This window comes from Chlorocebus sabaeus, chromosome 13, assembly GCF_047675955.1.
Source record: "Chlorocebus sabaeus isolate Y175 chromosome 13, mChlSab1.0.hap1, whole genome shotgun sequence".
In the NCBI taxonomy this organism is placed as follows: Eukaryota; Metazoa; Chordata; class Mammalia; order Primates; family Cercopithecidae; genus Chlorocebus; species Chlorocebus sabaeus.
Genome location: NC_132916.1, coordinates 58,432,899 through 58,457,788, shown reverse-complemented (window position 1 = coordinate 58,457,788; position 24,890 = coordinate 58,432,899). Strand labels below are relative to the sequence as shown.

Here is a 24,890-nt window from a genome sequence, read left to right as displayed (position 1 = left end):
GCGTGGTGGCTTGTGCCTGTAGTCCCAGCTACTCTGGAATCTGAGGTAGAAGGATCATTTGAGCCTGGGAAGTTGAGGCTGCAGTGAGCTGTGATCTTGCCACTGCACTCCAGCCTGGGTGACAGAGTGAGACCCTGTCTCAAAAGAACACAGAAAAATAAGAGTAAAATTTTGTGAATTCTTGTGAACAAAAATAACTAAAAAATGGAGGCAGGGAGAAAGTAACAATTAATTAATTGAATTAAACTATATAGGCCTCCTTTACTATCACAGCCCACTGTACTCTCTTAAAAAAGTCTAACTTGAAAGCAGAATGTTCTGCATAAGATTAAGGACTTTCAAATCCCTTTTTTCATATAAGGTTGTCAGAATGTATCAAATTGCAAACCAAATGAAAATTCAATGACAGAACTTAAGAAAATCTAATCTTTCTAGTAGGCTTCCAGAATAAGATATTCCTTAAGAACATATGATGTGGGTATCTAAAACGCAACAGAACTTATTAATTCAGAATTTGGGGTGGGGAAAGAATCTGTCTAAATTATTAAAATTCTGACTTATGAAATGTTTTTGAAAGAATCACATTTCTGTTACTTTTGAGTCATGCAATTACTCAAATTTAAATCCAGACCCTCTCCAAGAACGTTATAAATTGCAAATTAGGAGAGGACCAAAAGTCAAAGGTATGTTGACCTCTAAACAGACTATAGGAGAACTGCAAGGTTTGTAATGAAGAACAAAAATACAGGCAATTAAGAAAGATGAGATGGCAAAACAATTTTACATTTTAAAGTCATTACAGCAGTAATAATACCTACTAGCTATAAACCATGAGGAAGCCCAGTACTGAGGACAAAAAGGAAAAGGTGCTTTTAGAATTTTTTTTTCAACATTTATTTTAGAATCAGGGGGTACATGTGCAGGTTTGTTACAAAGGTTTACTGCATGATGCTGAGCTTTGGAGTATGAATGAATCTGTCACCCAGGTAGTGAGCATAGTACCCAATAGGTAGTTGTTTAGCCCTTGCCCACCTCCATCGCTCTCCTCTCCAGTCGTCTCAGTGTCTATTTTTGCCTCTTTATGTCCATGAGTACCCAATGTTTAGCTCCCACTTATAAGTGAGAACACACAGTACTTGCTTTTCTGTTTCTGCATTAGTTCACTTAAGAAAATGGCCTCCAGCTCCATCCATGTTGCTACAAATGATTTGGTTCTTTTTGATGGCTGTGCAGTATTCCATGGTGTATATGTATCACATTTTCTTTATCCAATCCACTGCTCATGGACACCTGGGTTGATTCCATATGTTTGCTATCATGAATAGTGATGCGATGAACATATGGGTTCATGTGTCTTTTTGGTAAAATGATTCATTTTCCTTTGGGTATATACTCAGTAATGAGATTGCTGCATCAAATAGTAGGTTAACTTTTTTTGGGGGGGGGTGGGCGGAGTCTCCCTTTGTCGCCCAGGCTGGAGTGCAGTGGCGCAGTCTCGGCTCACTGCAAGCTCCGCCTCCCGGGTTCACGCCATTCTCCTGCCTCAGCCTCCCGAGTAGCTGGGACTACAGGCTCCCGTCACCACGCCCGGCTATTTTTTTGTATTTTTAGTAGAGACAGGGTTTCACCGTGTTAGCCAGGGTGGTCTCGATCTCCTGACCTCGTGATCCGCCAGCCTCGGCCTCCCAAAGTGCTGGGATTACAGGCGTGAGCCACTGCGCCCGGCCTTTTTTTTTTTTTTTTTTTTTTTTTGAGATGGAGTCTTTCTCTGTTGCCCAGCCTGGAGTGCAGTGGCCGGATCTCAGCTCATGGTAAGCTCCGTCTTCCGGGTTCACACCATTCTTCTGCCTCAGCCTCCCAAGTAGCTGGGACTACAGGCACCCGCCGCCACGTCCGGCTAATTTTTTTTTGTATTTTTAGTAGAGACGGGGTTTCACCGTATTAGCCAGGATGGTCTCAATCTCCTGACCTCGTGATCTGCCCGCCTTGGGCTCCCGGTTAACTTCTATTCATGTAATACTGTGAGCCAGAGGCTTTTCTGAGCTGAACCAACAGGTTGAGAAAAGCTTTTAAAATGACAATGTGAGCAGCCTGGCTTATGTAAATTGACCAAAGTATCTATGAAGGATATACGTTAAACAAGGTTTCCAAGAGAGAAATGTCAGAGACCAAAAAAATACAGTAAGTTATTAAATTAGTTAAGAAAATGTGAGGTGGTAGAAAGCCCATGGAACCCGCTTGTGCACAGAAGCTGAAGTGAACTTGAAGAATGAGGAAGGACACTGCTGAGTTAAGAGTCTTCATGAATTTAGAATAAAACAATGAATCAACTTTTGTCACCAAGGTAATAGTCCTGATGTAGAAATCCCAATGTCTATTTCTAAGAAAGTAAACTACAATATCAAATTAACTTCAACCATGATACTACACATTGCCTAGCATTTTCCTCTATATTTGGAGTTGGGTTCTTCTACCCCTATTTCTAAAAAGCTGAGAAAACAAATATTCTTCCAAGGATGTTAAGTTTCTTATAAAATAAACAGTGACTCAGCTGAGAGGTCAGAAAAGATTTCTGCAATAATGTAATTTGAAAAGATTTTATTTTGAACTTCTGCCTTGCAAGCTACAAACTCAAAATGGGATGTGATGTTTGCCATATTTGCTGTTTCAGCTGTGATTTACTTTTCCCCCAGCTTAAGCAGGCACAAATGGAGAGAGCAAACAAGTTAATGTTTTTAAATATTTCAGTTCTGAGGCAAACTTATTTTTCACTTTTAGCAGTTAATTTGATGCGGCCATGTCTTCATTCATTCATCTGCCCAATTCATTTATTCAATAAATATTTATTGAGCATCTACTATGTGCCAGGCACTGATGTAGGTTCTACAATAACATTGTCAGCGAGTACAATCACCATGAGATTTCCAGTATGCTGATTAGATAGTGACTAAAGGGCTACTTTCAATTGGGCAGATCTGAGAAGGTTATTCTGAGATGTAACATTTAAGATAAAACCTGGGTAATAAAAAGCCAACCTTGGAAGATAGGGGAGAAAATCCAGGCAGAAAAAACAGCTAGTGCAAAGGCTAAGTCAGAAACACACTTGACTTATTCCAGAAATGGAAAGAAGGCTGTAATCTTTGACGAGTTAGGAAGCAGGTAGAGACTAGTGTGCAGGGCTTTGCAGGCTGAGTGAAGAGCTCGGTTTCATTCTAACTGCAGTGGAAGCTACTGAAGGATTTTAAGCAGGGCAGTGACATGATCTGATTTACAGTTTAAAGTGTGCCATAGTGAGTGTCTGCAGCCATCCAGCCGAAGGAGGCTGAGAAAGCAGGCAATTGTAGTGCTAGGTCTCTTTTTCCATCACGCCCATGGACCTTAAGTGGCCTTCAATCACATGTGGCAATCACACATATCCCTAGTCTATTAACTCTGCTTCTCTCCTAGACAAACGCTCCAGATCACTTTCTCTCCGGAAACTTCCTCACATCCTCATTCCTCACCGATGGCCTTGCTTCTGACTTCACTGAGAAAATGGACATAATCAGGTGGAAACTTCCACCACCTTCCACATACACGACCATTCCTCCAGGGCCTATGTAGGAATGCAGTCCTTCCTATGAGAGGCCCCTTCACCCCCTCACCCCCTCTCTCCTCTCTCCCTTCTCCGGCACATTCTCCAGCAATTGTCCCGGCTCACTGCTGCATCAGCTGCATCTTTATCTACTCCTCATCAGCACGGAAACCTGCTGTGATTCTTTCTCCATCTTTTTTTTTTTTTTAAAGATCTTTTGGTGCCATTTTCTCTCCAGCTTTTGCCCTATTTCTTGGGTACTATTTATAGCCAAGTTTTTCTAATGCATCGTCTGTATTCACTGTCATCACTTGTGCTTCTGCTCTTCCCACTCTCAAGAACCTGCTCCAATGAGACTTGTCATGGCCATCCCGCTCCTGAAATTACTTTTTAATGTTCCAGTTACCTCCATGTTGGTTAACTCTGTGGTCAATTCTCACTCCTCATCTTAGACTATCCCCAGCATTTGACTGGAGAGAGTGCGTTTGCCTGGGGATAGTCCTCCTTCCCGAAATGGTTGCCTCCCAGCCTTCTGGGACCCGTCCCCTGTTGTCTCTGACCTATGGGTCTCTCTTCCTCTGCTTCCTCTCTTAAAGTTGGTGTGCCCTGGGGCTTAGTCCCCTGACCGCTTCTCTATCACCCTCACCGGCTAGTTGATCTCAGTCAATGACAGTTTGTATCTCATTAATATGCCAGGGTCTGAAATTTATGTCTCTAGTTATCTCTCCAGAATTCAAGGCTTGTTTATTCAACTGCTTACTCTATATGTCTTTCCAAATGTCTAACAGATACCTAATACCTCGCATGTCCTAAATTGAACCTGTGATATCCTCAAACCTATTCTACTCACAGCCTTACCCACCTCAGTGGATGTCAATGTTATCCTACTACTTGCTCTGGCCAAACTTAGGAGTCTTTCCTGACTCCTTCTCTCATACTCCACGTTCAGCCCATCAGGAAGTTGTGTTGGCTCTTATTTCAAAATATATCCAGAGCCTGAACACCTTCATGGCTGCCCTGGTCTGAGTCACCAGGATCTCCATCCTGAATTACTGCAATACCCACTTATTGGTTCTCATTTCTGCCTTTGTCCCCTCCCATCAGTTCTCTACACAGTGGCCAGAATGACCCCTTAAAATGCAATCAAGGTATTCTTTTTCTCCAATCCTCCAGTGGCTCTCCAGCAAGGGCAGAAGTCTTCCAGTGCCCTTCCAGCCCTGCACAGCCTGCTAATCTGCCCTTCTCCTCTCACAGCCACACAGGCCAAAGGCTGCATCCCAGACACATCAGGCACGCTCAAGGCTCTGGATCTTGGCACTTGTTTCCTCTGCCTCAAATTATCTTCCCCTAGATATCCACCTGTCTTGCTGCTTCACCTCCATCAGACTTTTCCTGTCCCTCTATTTCAAACACCAGTTGTGTATCCAACTCTGCACCCACTTTCCAATCCTTCAGTTTTAACCAAAGCAGAAACACTATATTTTACTTGGTCTACTGTCTATCTCTTCCTGCTATATTTAAATTCCATGAAGCCAGGGAATTTTGTATATTTTGTTCACTGTTGTTTCCCAACACTCGGAACAATTCCTTGGCATATAATCAAAGCTCAGCATTGAATACATGAAAAAATATGAACGAAATGGATATAGGAGTAAGGCAATGAAGCAGTCAAGATGACACTGCAAGTTTTAACTTGAGAAACTGGACAGGTGGTGAGATGGGGAAGCCCGAAAGACGACTAGGTTTCAGGGCTTGGGAGAGCATAGAGTTCGGATTTGGAGATATTAATTGTGAGATGTCCATTAGACATCAAATAGAAACATTAGTAGTAGGCACTTGGATATATAAGTCTGAAATTTGGAGACTCTAGGGTTTAGAGTCAAATGTGAGTGGCCATCAGCTAAGTGATATTTAAGTCATGAAGCCAGATAAGCTTATCTGGTCAGAGAACAGAGAGAGAAGGGACTAGGCCCAGTTTTGTGCCAACCTTAGAGACCAAGCAAAGAAGAGAGTGTTAAAAGAGACTGAAAAGCCAGCAGTGAGGCTGGAGGAAAGCCAGATGTGTTGTAGGAAGGTGGGACTGGAGAGACCAGCCACAAAGACAGAGGTAATCATAGGCTTGACAGACTCAGGCTCAGTGGAATGAGAGGACAGACGCCGACTGATATGGTTGGAGGACAAAATGGAAGTAAAGTGAAGAAGCTACAGTCCACTCCTTGCATCAGTTTTGCTGTGAAAGGGAGCAGAAAAGCAGAATGGTCATGCCCTAGACTCATTTCCAATCACTGCTTCATTCACAAGCATTCCACTCACCCTCTAACCACTCATCTCTCCAGCCCACTTCCTCAAGTACTGGCACTTTAACAAGTCTTCAGCCCCACCACAACCTGGAGGCTCATGCTCTCCCTTCCTTCCTTACCCTGCTTCCTACTTTCCATGGCCCACCACCCAGGCCACTTCTTTGCATTTCACCTTCTCCCTTTCCCCTCTTCTCTCTCCTTCCATCACTCAGGCAAACCTTAACTCTGACCAAGTCAACTCTTAGTTCATTTTATCCCTGCATTCAAGGAGCTAAACCTGGCTGAATCAAACACACAACCATGCGGATCAGCCTTGTTTTAAACTTACGAACATCAATCTCAAGTAGCTCTTGAGGAATATCGTGCAATATACCACATTTCCCTGGTGAGTTGACATTCCTACTTTCAAAGACGATTACTTCACACCAATACTTTTCCCAAGCCTCCAGCACCCCCTCCCACTTCCTCACTCTAATTATTTTGCTTTTTAGTTCACTGAGAAAGTAAATTGAGACCATCTCGTCCTCCTGCCACAAGATCTAACCTGCCTACATCTATGCCCACACATTCTGCCTTGCTGCAAAGGTCAATGCTTCCATTTGTACACTGACTGCATCAATTTCCCCCTCCTATGGGATTATGATCATGCACACACTCACAAAGCTGCAGTATTTCCCATCCTGAAAAAACACCTTCCTCAGACTCCCTCCAGATACCAACTCGTTTCCCTGCCCCCACTTCTCAGGTCTCTGGGATTCTTTGCAGGGTTCCCTCCCTAACTTCATTCCATTTTCTGATCGTCACTGCTTTAGAGAGATGCCACCTGTGTAACAGTCTGTCCTCTCCCACCTAACGAAATCCTTTTTTCTCCTTCTCCGTTTATTTCTCATTAGCACTTTTACTACTTCAAATTATATGCTTGTCTCCCCTCTAAAATCTAAGTAAGCTCCTTGAAAACAGGAGTCTTTATCTACTCAACCCATACCACCTACATACTGTGGCCACTCAAATCACTGGTTAAATTACAGAAAAAGGTATTTGAAAAGGGAGGTTCAAAGGCAGCTCTTCATTTTTAATAAAGGTAAAATACAATAGCATCTTTTTGTGTTGATGGAAAGAATCCTGTAGAAAAATTTGTTAATGTAGGAGTGAGGGATGACATAGAAGACAGAAGAGATATAAATACAGGCACATTGCTGGAGTTTGAGAAATGGAAAAAAATAAGGTCTGGGATGAAACCTCCACTGGTTCTCTGTATGTAATACTATCCTTGGAATCCTTCCCCACAGAGCTGACTGCTGGGATTGTGTTCTGAGAAGACACCGTTACCCCTTGCATGAGACTGACCAAAGTCTGCGGCATACTGAATTTCATGATGCAGCAGGCTTCCTAATAAAAATATGTATTTATTTTGCATAGCTAAAACATTAAAGCCCCAGGGTGGTTTAAAAAATAATAGCCTACACTTTTTTTTTTTTTTTTTTTTTATGTACTGTAAACCAAGAATGACATTTTCATTAGTGCCTCTTTTTCTTTCAGGAACTATGTGAAAAACAACATTTGTTTTATGAGTCATCACCAAGAAGAATTAGTGCCAAGACAGCCTCAAAAAAGAAAACCCCAGGAGCAGCTCTTGGAGTGTAACAAGCTGTGTGGTAGGGGCCAATCCAGGCAGCTTTCTCCAGAGAACTAATGGTCTCAACACCTTCTGAACGTGGATAGTGCCAGAACGCTTAGGAGGGTGTCTTTGGACCAGTGCATAGTTGCGACTCCTGTGCTTTCTTTTCAGTGTCATGGAACCGGTTTTGAAGAGACACTGAAATGGTAAAGACAGCCTTTAATCCCCTCTTCCCCAAAAGGAACCTCAAAAGGTAGACGAGGTACAAGGTCCTAAGTGATCTCTTTCTTATTCTGAGCAGGATATCAGGTTAAAAAGAAAGTTACTGGCTGGTTTCATACTTTCTGCCTTCACAGAGCAGCCTTTGAATAGACTATGTCCTAGTGAAGACATCAACCTCTGCCTTAAGCTATGTATGTACGGAGGCCAGTCACAGCTTTATTATTCAGACACACAAGTGGTCTGGACATAAGGGTACAGGTTTTACCTACCAAGACACTGCTTGCAGTGGGTCTTACGCAAAAAAGAACCAGAACACACAGTGTGGACAACCGCCCATGTATTCCATCTAGATTAGGAGAGGGTCCTGGCTAGGATTTTAGTGGCAATTCCTAGTTACATTCAACAAGTATAAAGATTATAGAGCTTATTTTATGAACTATAAACTACAATTTAATGCAAAATATCCTTTTATGAATTTCATGTTAATATTGTGAAATATTAAAATTATTCTGCAATAGTTGAGAAAAATGAGCATTTTTTTCCATTTTAAAAAAATGCATAGAAAAGACAATTTTAAAATCCTGGGACCGTATTTATTTAGAAGTAGCTGTTAGTAAAACATTAGAAAAGGAGTCAGGCCATTAGGTTATTTATCCAAATCTCTTAAGCAATTAGGTTGAAGTTATTAAGTCAAGCCTAGAAAAGCTGCCTCCGTGTAAGGCTTTCATGACAATGTATAGTAATCCACAGTGTCCTGCAATTCTTCACACTCCTCAGGAATATCAATACCTCAGGTTACGGCACACAGGCTACACTCGATGATGACTTTCAGTGACCGAAGACACAATAAATGACATTCAGACATCAGGACAATTCCCTTGTATGTTCTTCTCTATGATGGCGGCCTGTACAAGCAACGTGGGTTTCACCCACACAACGATAAACTGTTCTCTACTTCTCCAGTTGATTTTAAAGACTTGGTAAGAGGTCTCACTAATAAAATTTGGGTATGATGATAGAAAATCCATAATCAAATCTTGAACCAAGTAACATATTAAATTACTAATACTGTAAGTGATGGAAGACACAGAAAAAACGTAAAAGCACGAACAACCTAACTTGAAAAAGAATTTTAAAATATGATTAACCTAAAGAAAAGAGAATCCTAAGAGCCAGCTCCTTTTTATTTAGCTTGGAATTTTCCCATTGGTTCCCAATAAACTGTCGCAATGTCATATAAGGCAACATGATCTACTACATTCCTTTATAACAATGTGGAGAGACTATAAACTTATGTAAGTAGTAAAACTATAAGACCAGAGACTCAGGAGACTGACTAAAAGGCCTGATCTGCAGTGTATTATCTGTATTAAAATTGCAGGCGAAGCTAAAAGGAAAGGAGATTTGAGATCTCAATTCTATCACAGTGTGTTTCACATGCAAGTCAGAGCATGCATTGTTGTTTGTTTTTGGAAAGAGAAGGGAAGTGTGTTCTGCCCCACGTTTCCTTCCGTGTTTATAGTTCAAACACTATATATACTTTAGTTATTTTTTGGTTTAGCCATTCATTATAAATGGGCAGGAAACTGTTTATCAACCTAGCCGGTTTATTACTAGTGACCTCGACTTCAGTATCTTGAGTATTCTTTTGCATTTTTATTTGAATATCCCGAGTCTGTAACTAAACAATTTTGTCTCTAAATTTGTATCCAATGTTCATTGCCCCACACCAAATCAAGCTTTTTGATTTTCAAAAATAAAAAGGGGGAAAGACTTACAACTTATACATATATATTCACAGTTTTTATTTATAAAAAAAATGTACAGTACTTATGGAGAGCCAGCAGAAGACATCAGAGCACTCACTTCTTCCCATCTTTGTTAATGTTAGTGAATTACCCATGGACACTGCTAGGTGAGGCTCACTCAGCAGCCCTGAAAACAGACCCGGTCACACTGTCTTTACCCTCTCCCTTCAGATAAAGCACTTCGATTAGCTCTTGATCTGCCCAGTTTTCAAGTCATGCGAATACTGAAAAGGTTGTATCATCTGGATCTGTACCTTGGCTATATAAGCATGTTTTCCCCCTATTCTACATTTCTTTTTTTGGTGAACATTGCAAAACAGGAGGTGACTTATTACAGTTAATTAAAACTAAATGAAAATGTCAAATCTTTAAAACAGTGAGCTTGTAACTCTTTCATGTAATTTTATTCTCTATATTTATGAGTTTGGCTATCCTACTGAATCTTAAAACAAAGGAAATAAACATTTTTTTTTTTTTTTTTTTAAAAAGGAAAAATAAAAGTCTAACAATTCCAATGAAATCTTTCGTAAGAAAGAAAAATGTAAGTTCGCCTTTGCCTTCCACTTTGGAGTAAGAAGCAGGTTAGGGAAGGCATTGAGAAGAAAAAAGATAAAAATAAAAATAATAAGTGTTGTTCAGTGCAGTGCCTAAGCTAGGTTTTCAAGATTTATTTTATAATACGGTAAGGAAAATGTACTATATATGGAGGTTAGGATGTTGCAACTTTTTCACAAAGCTTTGAAAACATTTTGGAAATGCAGGTTTTTGTGGAACATTGTGTTGGAATATTGTCTCCATTAAGTTTCTCCTGAGAAGCTAACTGGACTCTCCACTCAGCTTTACTTCTAGGTATAATCACTGTTGGTTACACTAAACTCCTGCACCTAAGTGATAGGGCACAACTACGCTTGATCCTGTATTACCACATCAGGGCTCCTGGGTGAGCCAGAGACACTGTTTCATAAATGCGTATTTATTATAACTTTAAGAGTAGCAATCTCATATACTGAATAGTCACTCTTTAACTCCATTAAATAAGATACAGCAAGGGGAAGGGCAATATCGCACAAAATGGCTTTCAAATTCAAGTGGGGCTATTTGATAATTACATTGTGGCACAGAGGCAGCTTGTGGGCACTTCTTGTTAAAACATCTCCATGTTACCAACTTCTGACAAGACTCTTAGTATAGGCTTGGGCACCAACCCAAGATTAAAGTCAAGAACCTCAATCACTTCTCTACAACTACAGGTGTTGAGTCTTTCCAGAAAAACAAAGATCCAAATGAGGCACCACTCATCACAGCTTCTTTCTCATGGCCATCTAGTGGGTAAGAGGTTTCTCTTCTTAAAACTACAATTTCTTAACCTTTACAAGTTATTTAACATTTTCTGTCATATTAAATTAGCAACATAAAACATTATCCTTTATCTATAAACTTCTAGTCTGGTTCTCTAGAGTTTATATACACGTTTTTATTTCTAATCTGCAAGAAAAAAAAATTCCTATTTGTTATTTGGTAACAGAGCATTAAAAGATACTATACACATGTGGCGCATATATATGTATATATATATACACCCACACACAAAATACACTTCAAAAAGAAGCCAACACACTTTAGCCAAAATCTTAAGCTTGCATAGATTTTAAAAAAAAGTATGAATACAATTTTTGTTAAAATAGAAAATGGGGAATAAAAGTTACAGAATGGATATGAAGAGAGATCTTTTCCAAACTTTTATTTGTGCACATTCAATTGAAAAAGATAACTTTTACAGGTTCTTTGGTGCCCATATTCAGCATACAAAAATGTAAAAGACTATTCACAAATAAAACACATTAGCTCAAAATGGAAAAAAATAACAATGACAACAATAAAACAATCTAAGGTAGTGCACACTGTGACAGCTCTGCTTATGGGGACATGAGAATTACTGCGAAAATAAATAGAATGTCCTTTTGTAAAAGCAGCAATGTCATGTCTTGTAAACTTCCTTTTATATTACAGCAAGGTTTGGAATAAAATCCAAAGGGACTGGAGCTTACACTGTAGCCGTGAATGAATAAAAGAGTCTATCTCCTCAATTACTGTTGGTCCAGTTTTCCTTTTGAGTCCAATGTGCAGCAGGTTTAAAAGGTGCTCAGTTAGAGATTCTAACCAATTAAGTGGTGAATTATAAAATTTCTTTCCTGCTTTCAAACACAAATGGGTAAATCTGTTCCACAGCAGTAGCAACAGCCTTTACATTGGGCCCTGTAATAAACACAATGGAGGAATGAGTGAGAAGAGTTGGAAAAGGGAGCACTAGGAAAAACTGATTTTCCAGAATTAAAAATATTCAAGTGCTATAGAATATCACGTTAACTGTTTAAAAAAAACTACACATATAATTATACACATAGCCATAATAAGTAAAAATAATACAGATTTTGTTCTGGGCAATTAAAGGACACATGAAACACAAAATGAGGTTATTCACTTTGTTTTAGGGCACCAGACCGAAAAAAAAAGTATATAAAAAACTGCATACAAACTATCATGGACTAATACAAAAAGTACTGTAATATAATATGTACATGAAAGTAAGGAGTAACAGATGGGACTAGATAACAGCTATCCTTTTGATCACTATCATCTGGCTTCTGGTTAGGCTACAACAGAGGCTCAGGAATATGCAGGAACACAGCAGAGTGAAACAAAGCTGCCCCCAAAATGTTGGGAAACCAGAATGCTGTTTTAAAATATATGGTTTAAAAATCCCCACAGATTTACCACCACTGGGTATCCACATGTTTATTACCAATCTGGTCATTTCACCCTCAGAGCTTATACAAGTCAATAGAAAACAAAAAAAGCACAAGGCTACGAGGTGACCATGCATTATGTTAATTCTTGAACAACTTTATAAAAATGTAATCTTTCATTTAAATTGCTAAAAAGAAACATAAAAAAAGACAATGAAAACTATTTTCATAAAATTTATTTTGAATAAAAATGGCTTCACTAATACACACTTACCTCTTTTGAAAGACCCAGGAAACTAACAAATCCACCCACTGTAAACACTCTGATGGTCCTAACCACATCCTATCTTGGTGAGGTCCTTCCTGACTCACTTTACCCCCACCCTGCTATGCTTTGCTCATGGGAACCAATTCAATGTTACTAACCTTTCATAGGATATTCCTGATCTAAGTAAACAATACATACTACTTAACCACGTCAATTGTCTTCAGTTTATTATTGTTTTAATATCTAGTAACTCAGTAAATACAGAGTTTTACATATGCATTGTTTTATTATATACTTAGTAGAGATAGATCAATAGGCTTTGGGCCTGCTCAGACATCCAGCCTCCAAAGTGTGGAAACAGAGAACAGAAAGAAGGGAACAAACAGACCTGTCCCCTACCATCCCATATTTAAGATTCAGGTGGGATCCTGGGAATACGCTTTTAAAGTCCCCAAGGAAGATGGGAAAACCCATGGGATAAGTCAAAACTAAAATTTATTTGTTGAGAGACTAAATTGTTATTTTCCTCTATGGACTGAATAAAGAAAAAACAAAGCTCAAGGACATTGAAGACATTTTCTTTAATTCTTTTTTGCCTAAGGTTGGGCCTGACTCCCAAGCAATGACTCTGCACAATTTATAATCATAGTACCATTAAAATGTCACACAGCATGCTAATGCTACCCTTTGACATGAATGCCTAGTTTTCTGAAACCACCCTTTCTCCAAATAAAGATGCAAAAGATATAGCAAGATAAACATAACAAACAGGTACCAATTATATTTAATATTTTGCTTATGTAAAACTGTGAAGTTTATAAAATGAGTTTCTCATGAGAATTTTAAATATAAGGTATCATAAATTTACAAAAAAATCATACTATGGATACATATACCAGAATATATATACATACACATATATATATGTGTGTGTGTGTGTGTGTGTGTATATATATATATAAATTTTTTTTTTTTTTTTTTTTTTTTTTTTTTTGAGACAGAGTCTCACTCTGTTGCCAGTCTGGAGTGCAGTGGTGTGATCTCAGCTCACTGCAACCTCTGCCTGCCGGGTTCAAACGATTCTCCTGCCTTGTAGCTGGGACTACAGGTGTGCACTACCACGCCCAGCTAATTTTTTGTATTTTTAGTAGAGACAGGGTTTCACCACGTTGGCCAGGATGGTCTTGATCTCATGACCTTGTGATTAGCCCGCCTCAGCCTCCCAAAGTGCTGGGATTACAGATGTGAGCCAATGCACCCGGCCCACCAGAATATTTTTAAAGCTCCATACTGGAAACTACTCAAATGCCCAATGAGAATGAATGATATATACAACTACACAGAACATAATATAGATGAAACCCACTAAGATAATGCTGAGTGAAAAAAGACACAAAATACTATGTGTAACATTTATAAATAGTACAAAAGTAGGTAAAATAAATCTACAGTGTTAAAAGTCAGGAGACCGGTTCCTCTTAAAGGGCAGAAGTAACTGAAAGGAACAAATCAGACATTATTTCTATCTTGGTATAAGCATCTTGTATCATTGAATCCATAATTTACAAGTTTGGTTTCAATATCATAGAATACCTGTTACTGTGATACTTCCTGTCGAAAAAATCTGTAACGTAGCTCTTAGAGATTTTATCCGATAGCACACAGCAGGATGAAGCTCAGGTTCATAACTATACAAAAGAAGCCACAATTAATATAAATATTTACACCCTGACTAATAATTTCAAATTTGGTAATGTATCCAGATAAATTGCTTCAAAGACTTACCTGGCATGAGGTCTATTGTTCTTTGTGAATTCTGGCAAACGGATTTCAAATGGCATGTTACACACTGCCAGAACATTAACAACCTTAAAATCTGTAAATATTACCTTTAGGAGAGAAGTAAAACTCAATAAATTTATTTTGAAACAAACAAAAAAATCTGCTCATCATGGCAATCCTTAATAACCATCAATCCTTAAAACCAAGAGCAAACAAGATAAAATAAAAACATTTTAAGTGTATGTTTAGTACTGTAAGTTATGTAGCATTGAAAGCTTATTCAATTTTTTAAAAAGCCCAAAAACTTCATTAAAAAAATAAAACCAGAGGTATTTGCATGATTAAAACAGTATGGGTCTTTCTAATCACATGTTTAATTTCTTAATACTTTTAAGTGAAATATTTAAAACTACTGAGAAAGGACAGAGAATAGTGAGGGAAAAAATTTAAGTCCAGGTCATCCTGCTAGAGTAAAAATGGAAAACATGTCACCTTAGAAAGTCAGTAAATACAGAGTGTACACTGGGCTCCAAAAGTCAGATGTTTTTCTCATATGGAATAAGGCAAAATGACATTTCTGTGATAATATTAGTTAGATGCTTATTTTCTTTCTGGGGATAGAGTGATAAAATTATTTTTAACTAACTGGGATTTCTCTCAACACCTCTAATGTTACACTAAAAGAAGTTCCAAGGCCGAAAATAATGCTCTTAACCTTAATAACTTTGGTCACTCCTACCAACATCTTCAACCGTTTCATCTCATCTTTTCAAACATTCCTCCTAAAACCACAATTTTGGGTAAGCTAACTATCCTTCAACTCAGCCTTGCACACAGCAGTTGCGCAAAGCCAGGAAACTGCAAAGTGGCAGCACTCTCAAATCACAGTACAACTCAAGACTCTCTCTCTACTGCCACCCTCCCTCAAGCACCAACCCCCACTCCCCACCAGCCATTCAGTCTCTTCCTATCACCCTCTACTTCAGAGAGACTGAGTCATCAGAGGGAAACGTAACTTCCTGTCCCCACTTCTACAAACTTGTCTCAATCCCAAACAGCCTTGCCCTCATCTTCAGGGACCATTCCCATCTTTATCTTTCATTTATTCATCATTTGCAAGTGACCTAGCAAGTCCATAATATGTAATCATTTTATTCAAAGGTATACCTCTATCAAGTTATAGTGATGAGGCTGACACGCCGGTGACAGTCACGTTACATGTGTGAGAGCCTGCCAGCTGGTGTGTCCATGTCAACGGGCCTCTGCCATTCTCTATTCACCACTCTGACCCGGCATTCTTGAGATAACCAAAAACGATTTTGTTTGTGTACATCAGAGGTGAAAAAAACTTAGAGTTGAAAAGGAAATTAACTTGTGAGGAAACAAGTCTCTTTATGGGAAAGGAATTAGGGAAAAAGCCAGGATCCTTTACAAATACCCACATGGCCAAATTTTGCTACAAATTTTCACACTGAAGGGCAGTATTAAAAAACCTAGAAAAAGTTCAATCATAAGAATAGTATGTACAGTGATTTCTTGAGTCTATTACAATTTTTAATTCTATAAAAATAAATCCTTAAATATTTATAGTTTAGATACTGTTTGAAAATGTTACCTGAAAACCTAGTTTCTGCAGACTGCGGGCTAAGCGTCTGGCACCAAATTTAGCTTCTTCTTCACTATGGTTTTAAGGAAAGAAAAAGATTATCAGTTATACAGGAAATAAATTTTATACTGAGGAACATAACAAACTTCACATATGATTTTGCTGTTAAGTCTAGGAAACTGTCCGTTCCATGAGGGAAGAAGCAAAAAATAAAAACAGAAAACCCAAGTAGCATTTACCTTGTTGCTCCAGTGCAAATAATTTTTCCTGAGGACCAAATTGTAGCTGTAATTCTAGGTTTTCTAAGCTTCATTAATACTTTCTGGGGGAAAAAAAAATCTGATTACCTCATACGCATTATTTTTCACTTATGGTTCTGTTCTAGTCATATTAATGTCCAAATACTACTCTCCAAGCTTATCCAAGACTGCAATAACTGCTCTCCAAATCACCCATTTTGAAATCAAGTACAATACTGAACACAAAGAACATATTAATCCAAAAAGACATTTGATTAATTAAAAATACAAGGTGTATAGAAATCTCTCACTCTATATACTTGAAATCAATGTACTCTAAGTACATAAACAATTCAACTCTCATTCCACTTCAGTCACATAACTGGAACTTGCATGGCTCCTCACACACATGAAATCTGTTCATGCCTCAGAAGCTTTGCAGTAGCTGTTGCTTTCATTTGGAATGGTATCCCCTCAATATTCTCACTTCATTCAGGTCTCTTACCAGATGTCACCTCCTGAAGAGAGGCCCTCCTTAACCATTTTCCCTGAAACACCCATCACTTCATCGCTTTCTAATTCCTAACTCTGCTTTCTGCTGTTTCATGGTACCCATCACTACTTTATATTGCATCCTAGAGTTGAGATGCTTATTACATACTCTAGTTCAACATGGGCATCTTGAATAAAGGAGAAATGTTGGAGCTGGAGATGTAATTAGAAATTCATTAGCTTTGGAAGGCATTTAAAGCTATGGGTTAGAATGAAATAACTACAGAGTGTGTATCAATAGGTCAAGGACTAAGCTCCAAGAAAATATGCAAATTTAAATTTTCATTCCAACTATTCATTAATGGAAATATTTGTTAGATGCCCATTCTACGTAAGAAAGACATAAATGCTCACTGACTAACATATAAATGAATCAGATGTTTCTGCTTAAAATTTTTGTTACATTTTGTGTTCTTCATTCTCTGTCATATGCCATATTATCAAACTAGAAAGCTATTAAATCTGGGCAGACTTAAAATTTACCAGATCAAGATAAAATTTGAACTAAAATACATCATAAAATTTCATATACAAGTGACTGAGAAACACTTGACTGAGTTTATTCCACATTTAATTGTCTCTCACCGCCACCAGCTTGTCTATCATCTCAGATTTTTCAATTAACCTTCCTTAAAAAAACTATTTCCTTTCCATATGTCATGGTGAAGTACCAAAGCAGTGTTAGGCATATTCCTCTCTAAACTTTTGAGCAGACATATTGATTACTTTTCTAAAGGAAAGATGGGATTGCTGACAAACTTGAAAATCTTTGTGGGTCACTGAAAATTTTAATTGAATTTAATTCATTTTTACTTAGTTTCTAGTACTAAGAATTAATGACGGCCAGGCATGGTGGCTCACGCCTATAATCCCAGCACTTTGGGAGGCTGAGGTGGGTGGATCACGAGATCAAGAGATTGAGACCATCCTGGCCAACATGGTGAAACCCCATCTCTACTGAAAATACAAAAATTAGCCGGGCATGGTGGTGTGCACCTGTAGTCCCAGCTACTCGGGAGGCTAAGGCAGGAGAACTGCTTGAACCCAGGAGGCAGAAGTTGCAGTGAGCCATGATCGTGCCACTACACTGCACTCCAGCCTGGTGAAAGAGCGAGACTCCATCTCACACACACCCAAAAAAGAATTAATGACAATTTACATAGGTATCCTGGCACCTAATTTTTAAAGCTAAACAGAGCCTTGAGATACATTCTTAATTTTCATAATAAATGTGTAAAATACATATCCATCTCATCAATCTTTGGTTTATAATGATGTCCAATGTCTTTTATAATGTTAATCTCAAAACACTAAGGTTTTATTATTACTTATTAATATTCAGGCTTTAAAATATTACAGGTTTATCAAAAACTAAAATTCAAGATGTCCACGTCAAGATATAAATTATATAATTTTCAGCAGTTTGTTATGAAAGAAAACCATCTACCTTTGTTAAAGAAGAATATGATAATTAAAATACTATAAAAATTATATATAAAGGCATCATTCAAATATAATTACATTTTAATAGGTACATGTGAGAATATAAAGGTCCCTTTCTTCAGTTAAAATAAATTGAGAGAACAATAAAATGTCTCTGTAACCAATGAGTTCTTGCTGATTCAGGTACCGGCACTCTATGTACAAAAGCTTGCACCTCCATGAGAGGAGGGACTGCTTTTACAGGGCTCACTTCTATATCCAGGACAACCAGCACATGGTAAGGTGCTCATAAATTATCTGTAGAATGAATACATTTTAGTATGACTCATAGAACTATAAAATTAGGCTATGTAGTACAAATACAAAAACTCAAATACTTACTCCAACATCACGTTTATAAATTACATTTGCTCCTTCCAAAGCAATCTTCCTTAAGTTTAAATGGCATCTTGTTCTAAAAACACAGACTACATTTGTAATTAGAATGTCCAATGCAACATCACTGTCTGCATCCATTGGGGTGGTTTTAAAATTTAGCTTTCCACCACGAAGATCACATCCTGAGAAATAAAACAAAATAAAGTCATTAAGCTTAAATGTTCTGTTAATTCACTTTCCACAAACAATCTGGAAATTGAAATGTAAAAAATGAATCTATATTATTTATTTTTCAAATGTTACTAGAATCAAATCATGTCCCTGGCTGGGCACAGTAGCCCCCGTCTGTGATCCCAGCACTTTGGGAGGCCAAGGTGGTTAGATCATCTGAGGTCAGGAGTTCGAGACTAGACTGGCCAAAATAGTGAAACCTGGTCTCTACTAAAAACACAAAAATTAGCTGGGCACGGTGGTGCATATCTGTAATACCAGCAACTAGAGAGGCTGAGGCAGGAAAATCACTTGAAACCGGGAGGCGGAGGTTGCAGTGAGCCGAGATCGCACCACTGCATTCCGGCCTGGGCGACAGAATGAGACTTGGTCAAAACAAACAAACATTAACAAACCAACCAACCAACCAAATCATGTCCTGTCTTCTCCCCACTAAAAATGTCATTTTTTAAAAAGCTAACATGACATCTAATATACTTCAAAATCTAGGTCTTTCATTCCTTAAATTAAAAAGTAACTTTTACTTGCCAGGAGTTTGCCAGACTCATCTCCTGCTATTCCCCTCTACAAACACTACGTTCCAGGTGGACCACAGTAATGACAACTCCCCAAACGCACCACATTCAAGGGCTGGATTCTGGTCCCAATGTCTAACCCTTAGTGGCATATAACCCATCTCATGCAACTTGCTGGCACTATAAAAAAATATGGCATACTTCTATTTCAAGCAGAGTAACTGACTTAAGTTTAAAGCAGCAAAAATATGAATAACATTTACTAACAGAATTTTCTCATTACTAACCATTCATTCATTATTTTCTTTCTGAACACCTATAGACTGAAGATAATGGAGGCAAAAAAATGATTAAGGCAAAGTCTTTTGTCCTCAAGGAGTTTGCAAACTTGGGTGTTACAGGAGGAGCTCTATCAAATAATTTGCATAATACCATTTTTATCAAGATCAGAATCTCCCAACATATATTTGCCCAGACTCTTATGATTTACACAAACAAACAAGCCCCAGTTTTTACTAAGTATGTGACCCACGACCCAGATAAAAAAATTCTCTTTTTGTGTTTTCACACGTCAAAAAATAAACAATGGCAATTTGGCTTAACTCACAAAAAGATCAGAAAATAGTAAAAACATACTATAGTTGTCTTTAAAGTTCCTTGCAGCCACAATGTAAAAAACTAGTATTCTTTATAATAAGGATTCGTAATATATAACTAAAACAGTGAAGGGGCCAAGAGTCTAAATAAAGAAGGTCTTGTTTCTCTGCCTTTCAGTTTCTGAGAGAACACAGTGGCAAACCAGACCAAGACTTCTGACACCTCTATGGGACCATATGGCATTCAATTCTGTGTATCAATTGTACCTCAACTTCATTATATTTTTTCACTCTTATATTCCCATATTCCCTTCAATCTGTGTATCTTTTTGTTTTTCTGTTCTTTGTACATGTTTGAGCTACCTCAAATAATTTTTATGTATGAGGAGTGACGCAGGGGTGACAACAGGAACTGATGGATAGATATATAGGCAGACAGATTAAAAAGCAGAGGCACAGGGCCAGTTTATTACCATTGGTCTTAAGCATGCACAATGTCTGACTCACCACTTACTAGCTATCAGAACTTGGGCAAGTTACGTAACCTGTGTCTCAGTGTTCTCATATGTAACATGGAATAGAGCATGCCTACCACAGAGCAGTGCTGTGAAAATTATGTAATGTATGAAAAGTACTTAGTATATATATCTAGGATATTATAACAGTAAATGACAGTAAGTATTGATGAAATAAGTTCAAATCAACGGGCAGATCAGAGGATTTCTTAGCACTACTTCCCATGATTACATTAGAGCCCAGTTACTAAGCCATCTGGACAGCAGCAGGTTTTCTGCTAGGCTCCTGGCTGCTTAGCCCAACATCCATTCCACCCTGCCTTCATAATGACCACAGCTCAGATGTTTAGCTGGGTACAATGTGGCAGAAATAAAATACTATAGACGTCAAGCTCCCTGGCAACAACTGGTATAGCCAACTGGCCACCTGAATATATTCTGGTCAATGAGACATAAAATAAAATTGTTATGTACCTTCTGGGAAGTCTACTTAGAGCAACCAACTAAGCCAGCAAGGGCTCCTTTGCCTTTCTGCCCTTTTTCATTCTTGCTGTCTAGAGGTTGGATGTGAGAGCTAGAGTTCAAGTAGCCAATTTTAGACCACGAGGCAATGACGATGACAATGGTAGAACAACAAGATAGAAGCAGCCTGGGCCCCTGACGCTGTGAATCTCCTTATTCTCCCTGTTCTTCTTAATTCTAGACCTCATGAGGATGAGAGAAAAATCAGTTTCCCTCATGCTGGATTTCTGTGATACACAGCCAAACCTAATCCTAACTGTTGCACATCCCTTAAGGATAAGCTACCACAAAGCAACTACTTAAGAAGAAACCTCATGCGAATCAACTATCAAATTTACTATTTTACTTGTTTTTATATAAACGGGAGAAAACAAATGGACTGAGATTTACTACTTTGAGTTCTACTCTACTCTGAATTTACTATTTTGAGTTCCACCTGAGGGGACAACACTAAGGACGATATAAGTAAAACTAAGTCAAGAAAAAAAGGGTAAAGCAAATCTGTGAATGCAAAAAAGCAGCCTTGAAATTAATTCAAAATTGATAATTTTTCAGCATTTCAGCAACTTGAATTTTAAAAATAAGGTCATGGGAATAGTTCATCATAAGTTACTAAGTATTCATATTTTATGAGTAACCTGACAAGCAGGCTCAGAAAAGATTGCTTTAATAAGAAGTTTTCAATTAAAGATGCAATATAAAAAGTCAACACTTTTTTAAAAGAGGCAACCCACATGAGACACCACATTTTTCGAAGCATGAAAAAAGGCCCACTTGCAATCAGTTCATCTGTCTTGCAGAACAAGAGAACAGAACTGGATTTTAACAAAGATTTAGTTTTTAAAGCTAAACATATTATATCCCTTTTCAATGGATAATTAGAATGAAGCCCAATGAAACAGACAAATCTCAATTTCTCTTTTTTTTTTTTTTTTTTTGAGACCAAGTCTCGCTCTGTCGCCCAGGCTGGAGTGCTGTGACACAATTTTGGTTCACTGCAACCTCCGCCTCCTGGGTTCAAGCAATTCTCTGCCTCAGCCTCAGGCGCCCTCCACCATGCCCAGCTAATTTTTGTACTTTTAGTAGAGACAGGGTTTCACCATCTTGACCAGGTTGCTCTTGAACTCTTGACCTCGTAAGCTACCCACCTCGGTCTCCCAAAGTGCTGGGATTACAGGAGTGAGTCACCACACCAGGCTGACAAATCTCAATTTCTACAAAGCATCTGACTGCCTAATAGGTCCCTTGTATTTTTTTAAGTGTAGTGACATAATTTATCGATGAGTTAAACAGATCTATCTGACTAAAATATTAGTAGTTCAGAGGCTTAGGTTATTCTTGAAAACACACACACCACTTTGTTTAAATTAAAACCAGAAAAACAAAACAGCTAAAGGAAAGATGGAAACTAATTCCCAGAAGGGAATATTCCAAATTGTTTATGACTATGATGGGTACCTACACTTAAACATCAGAATCATCTATTTCCCCTACTAAATTCTAAGCTTTTTGAGGTGAAAGATTATCGGTCTATATATTCCCATGGCTCAACATCGTATCTAACACATTGTAAATGTTCAATTATTTGACATATGAATGCTATGAAATCCAACATTTCAAACTCCTAACTATATTAAATTTCTCATCTACCTACAATTCCAAATTATTTCTTTTAATTCTAAGCATGAAAAAAAAAAAAACTGTTAGCAAGGCTGAAACTATTTCCAAAGCCACCTATTTTCACTGAATGCAAAAGAGTTAACGATCTTTTTTTTCCTATAAGCCCTTTGACACAACATTCATGAAAATGCATATACAGTATACTTCATTATATTTCATGGTGGTTTACAAATGATTTTTTTTAACTGGTTGTATAGATTCCAAGGGGAATGTGTTTAAGCAACTCCACCAGAAATACAGCATTTGAAAGCGACATTTAAACTCACAAGGCTATTAAGCCTGATAACCATGGCACTACCATATATTTAAGATACACAAAAAGGCAAAAAGAACACAATGAACATCTATGTACCCATCATTCCGCTTAAAAAGTAAACATTACAATACAACTGATGCCTCCCCATGCAGTTCTTCCAAATCACATCCTCCTCACCTTTCCCTCCAGAGAAAGCCTCTACTTTCAATTGCAGTCTTATCATTCTCATGTTTCTCTTAAACTTATTATACATACACAGTGTTATATCCCTAAATCCAACTAATTCTTGGTTTTTAAAAGATTATTGATGAATCTGGTTTGCTAATACTTCCTTTAGTTATTGGGTAGAATTAGCTTATACTCTTCCTTTCTTGTATTGTCCTTATCTGGTTTGAGCATCAAGGTTACTATACTAGACTCATTACACAATTTAAGGTGGTTTCTTTTTTCTTTCTTTTTCAATTCTCTGGAAGACAGGTTAGCAGATGTTACCTGAAAGTTAACTGGAACTGTTTGTTGTTTGAAAAATTTTTAAAGACAATTTCTAATTTTTAAATTAGATTGAATTTAAATTTTTAACAGTGTTAAAATAATTAATGTCTGCTTTCTTCAAGTCTATTTTGCTAAATTAAATTTTCCATTTCTTCTATATTTTTAAAATTTACTGGGCATACAATTCTTCATGGTTGTCTTAATAATCTTTTAAAGTCTCTGTTGTAGCCACTTACCCTTTTTTCATTGCAGTATCATTAACTCCTGTTTTTTATTGCTCTTGTCAATCTTACTTTTCCACTTTGGTTTCTTCCCAGAACAAACTATCAGTAGCTGATCCTCTCTATTGAATTTTTTGCCCATGTCCATTGTTTCCTTCCTTCTACAGATTTAATATATTCTTTTTCTAATTTCTTACATTAAAGTATTTAACTTGAATACTGAACACTTCAGTTTTTAACTGTCTTTTCTTGTATAAACATTTAAGACAATTATAACCCAGTGCCTTAGGTGTGACTGAAGCTGGATATGTGTTTTCATTATCCCTTAATTCTAATGATATTAAAATTCATTTTTTCTTAGACGAATAATTTATTCAGCAGTTCTCTACATTTACTAGTAATTGAAGAAATGCTAACTTAAAAGAATAAGACACCACTTACTTATATTGGCAAATATCAAATGGTGTTGAAAGTGTGAGTAAATCAGCGTTCTCTTATAGTCTGGTACAAAGACTTTCTATAGGAGATACTCTGGCCGTGTGTATTCAGATAACTTAAAATGTGAATATATGTGGAACTACAGTCAACAAGTAACGATAAGAAATAACTGAACTTGGCTGGGCACGGTGGCTCACGCCTGTAATCCCGGCCCTTTGGGAGGCCGAGGTGGGCGGATCACAAGGTCAGGAGTTTGAGACCAGCCTGACCAACATGGTGACACCCTGTCTAAAAATACAAAAATCAGTCGGGCGTGGTGGTGCATGCCTGTAATCCCAGCTACTCAGGAGGCTGAGGAAGGAGAATTGCTTGAACCCAGGAGGCGGAGGTTGCAGTGAGCTGAGATCACGCCACTGCACTCCAACCTGGGTGACAGAGCGAGACTCCATCTCAAAAAAGAAAAAAGAAATAACTGAATTGACCAAAGTATAATAAGATGACATACTGCAATTTCATTTATGACTGAAACAACCTGCACATCCAATGAAAAGGAACTAGTTAAATAAAGTCTTATATAATAGACTACTAAATGGAATTTATAAATTATAAAACTAGATAGATGTAGAGATGTAGACAGAGGTCCATAATGTTTGTGAGAGTAGAAAAAATTATATGTCTAATTATGAGTTCATTCTGGCTTATGAATCTACATATGCACTTACATAGTTATATCTGCCAAAATGTTAACAACTGTTCTATTCAGAGAATTGGCACAGCAGGGTGACTTTTTTTTTTTTTTTTTTGGGTAAGGTCTGGATCTTTTAAAATAAAAAAAACAAATAAATATTATATATAGTTTAATATAAAAAAACAGTTGTTCCCATTTT

The 24,890-nt window shown here is 37.8% G+C and overlaps 2 protein-coding genes across 3 annotated transcripts in view; one reads left to right on the top strand and one right to left on the bottom strand.

Moving 5' to 3' along the window:
* The window catches only part of SLC2A12 (solute carrier family 2 member 12), a 65,739-nt gene extending 55,082 nt beyond the window's left edge, over window positions 1-10,657 (top strand). Inside the window, exon 5 of the mRNA XM_008006976.3 lies at window positions 7,414-10,657. Within this exon, the coding sequence (XP_008005167.2) occupies window positions 7,414-7,567 (154 nt within the window). The 3' untranslated portion in view covers window positions 7,568-10,657. The remainder of the gene's footprint in view (window positions 1-7,413) is intronic.
* A 591-nt stretch (window positions 10,658-11,248) lies between these two features.
* Window positions 11,249-24,890, bottom strand: part of TBPL1 (TATA-box binding protein like 1) — a 35,445-nt gene continuing 21,803 nt past the window's right edge. For both annotated transcript variants that reach the window (XM_008006974.3, XM_008006973.3), the window contains exons 2-7: window positions 18,541-18,719; window positions 16,165-16,247; window positions 15,935-15,998; window positions 14,323-14,426; window positions 14,131-14,225; window positions 11,249-11,778 (exon numbers count right to left, since the gene is read on the bottom strand). In XM_008006974.3, the coding sequence (XP_008005165.1) occupies window positions 11,699-11,778; window positions 14,131-14,225; window positions 14,323-14,426; window positions 15,935-15,998; window positions 16,165-16,247; window positions 18,541-18,675 (561 nt within the window). In that variant the 5' untranslated portion in view covers window positions 18,676-18,719 and the 3' untranslated portion in view covers window positions 11,249-11,698. The remainder of the gene's footprint in view (window positions 11,779-14,130; window positions 14,226-14,322; window positions 14,427-15,934; window positions 15,999-16,164; window positions 16,248-18,540; window positions 18,720-24,890) is intronic.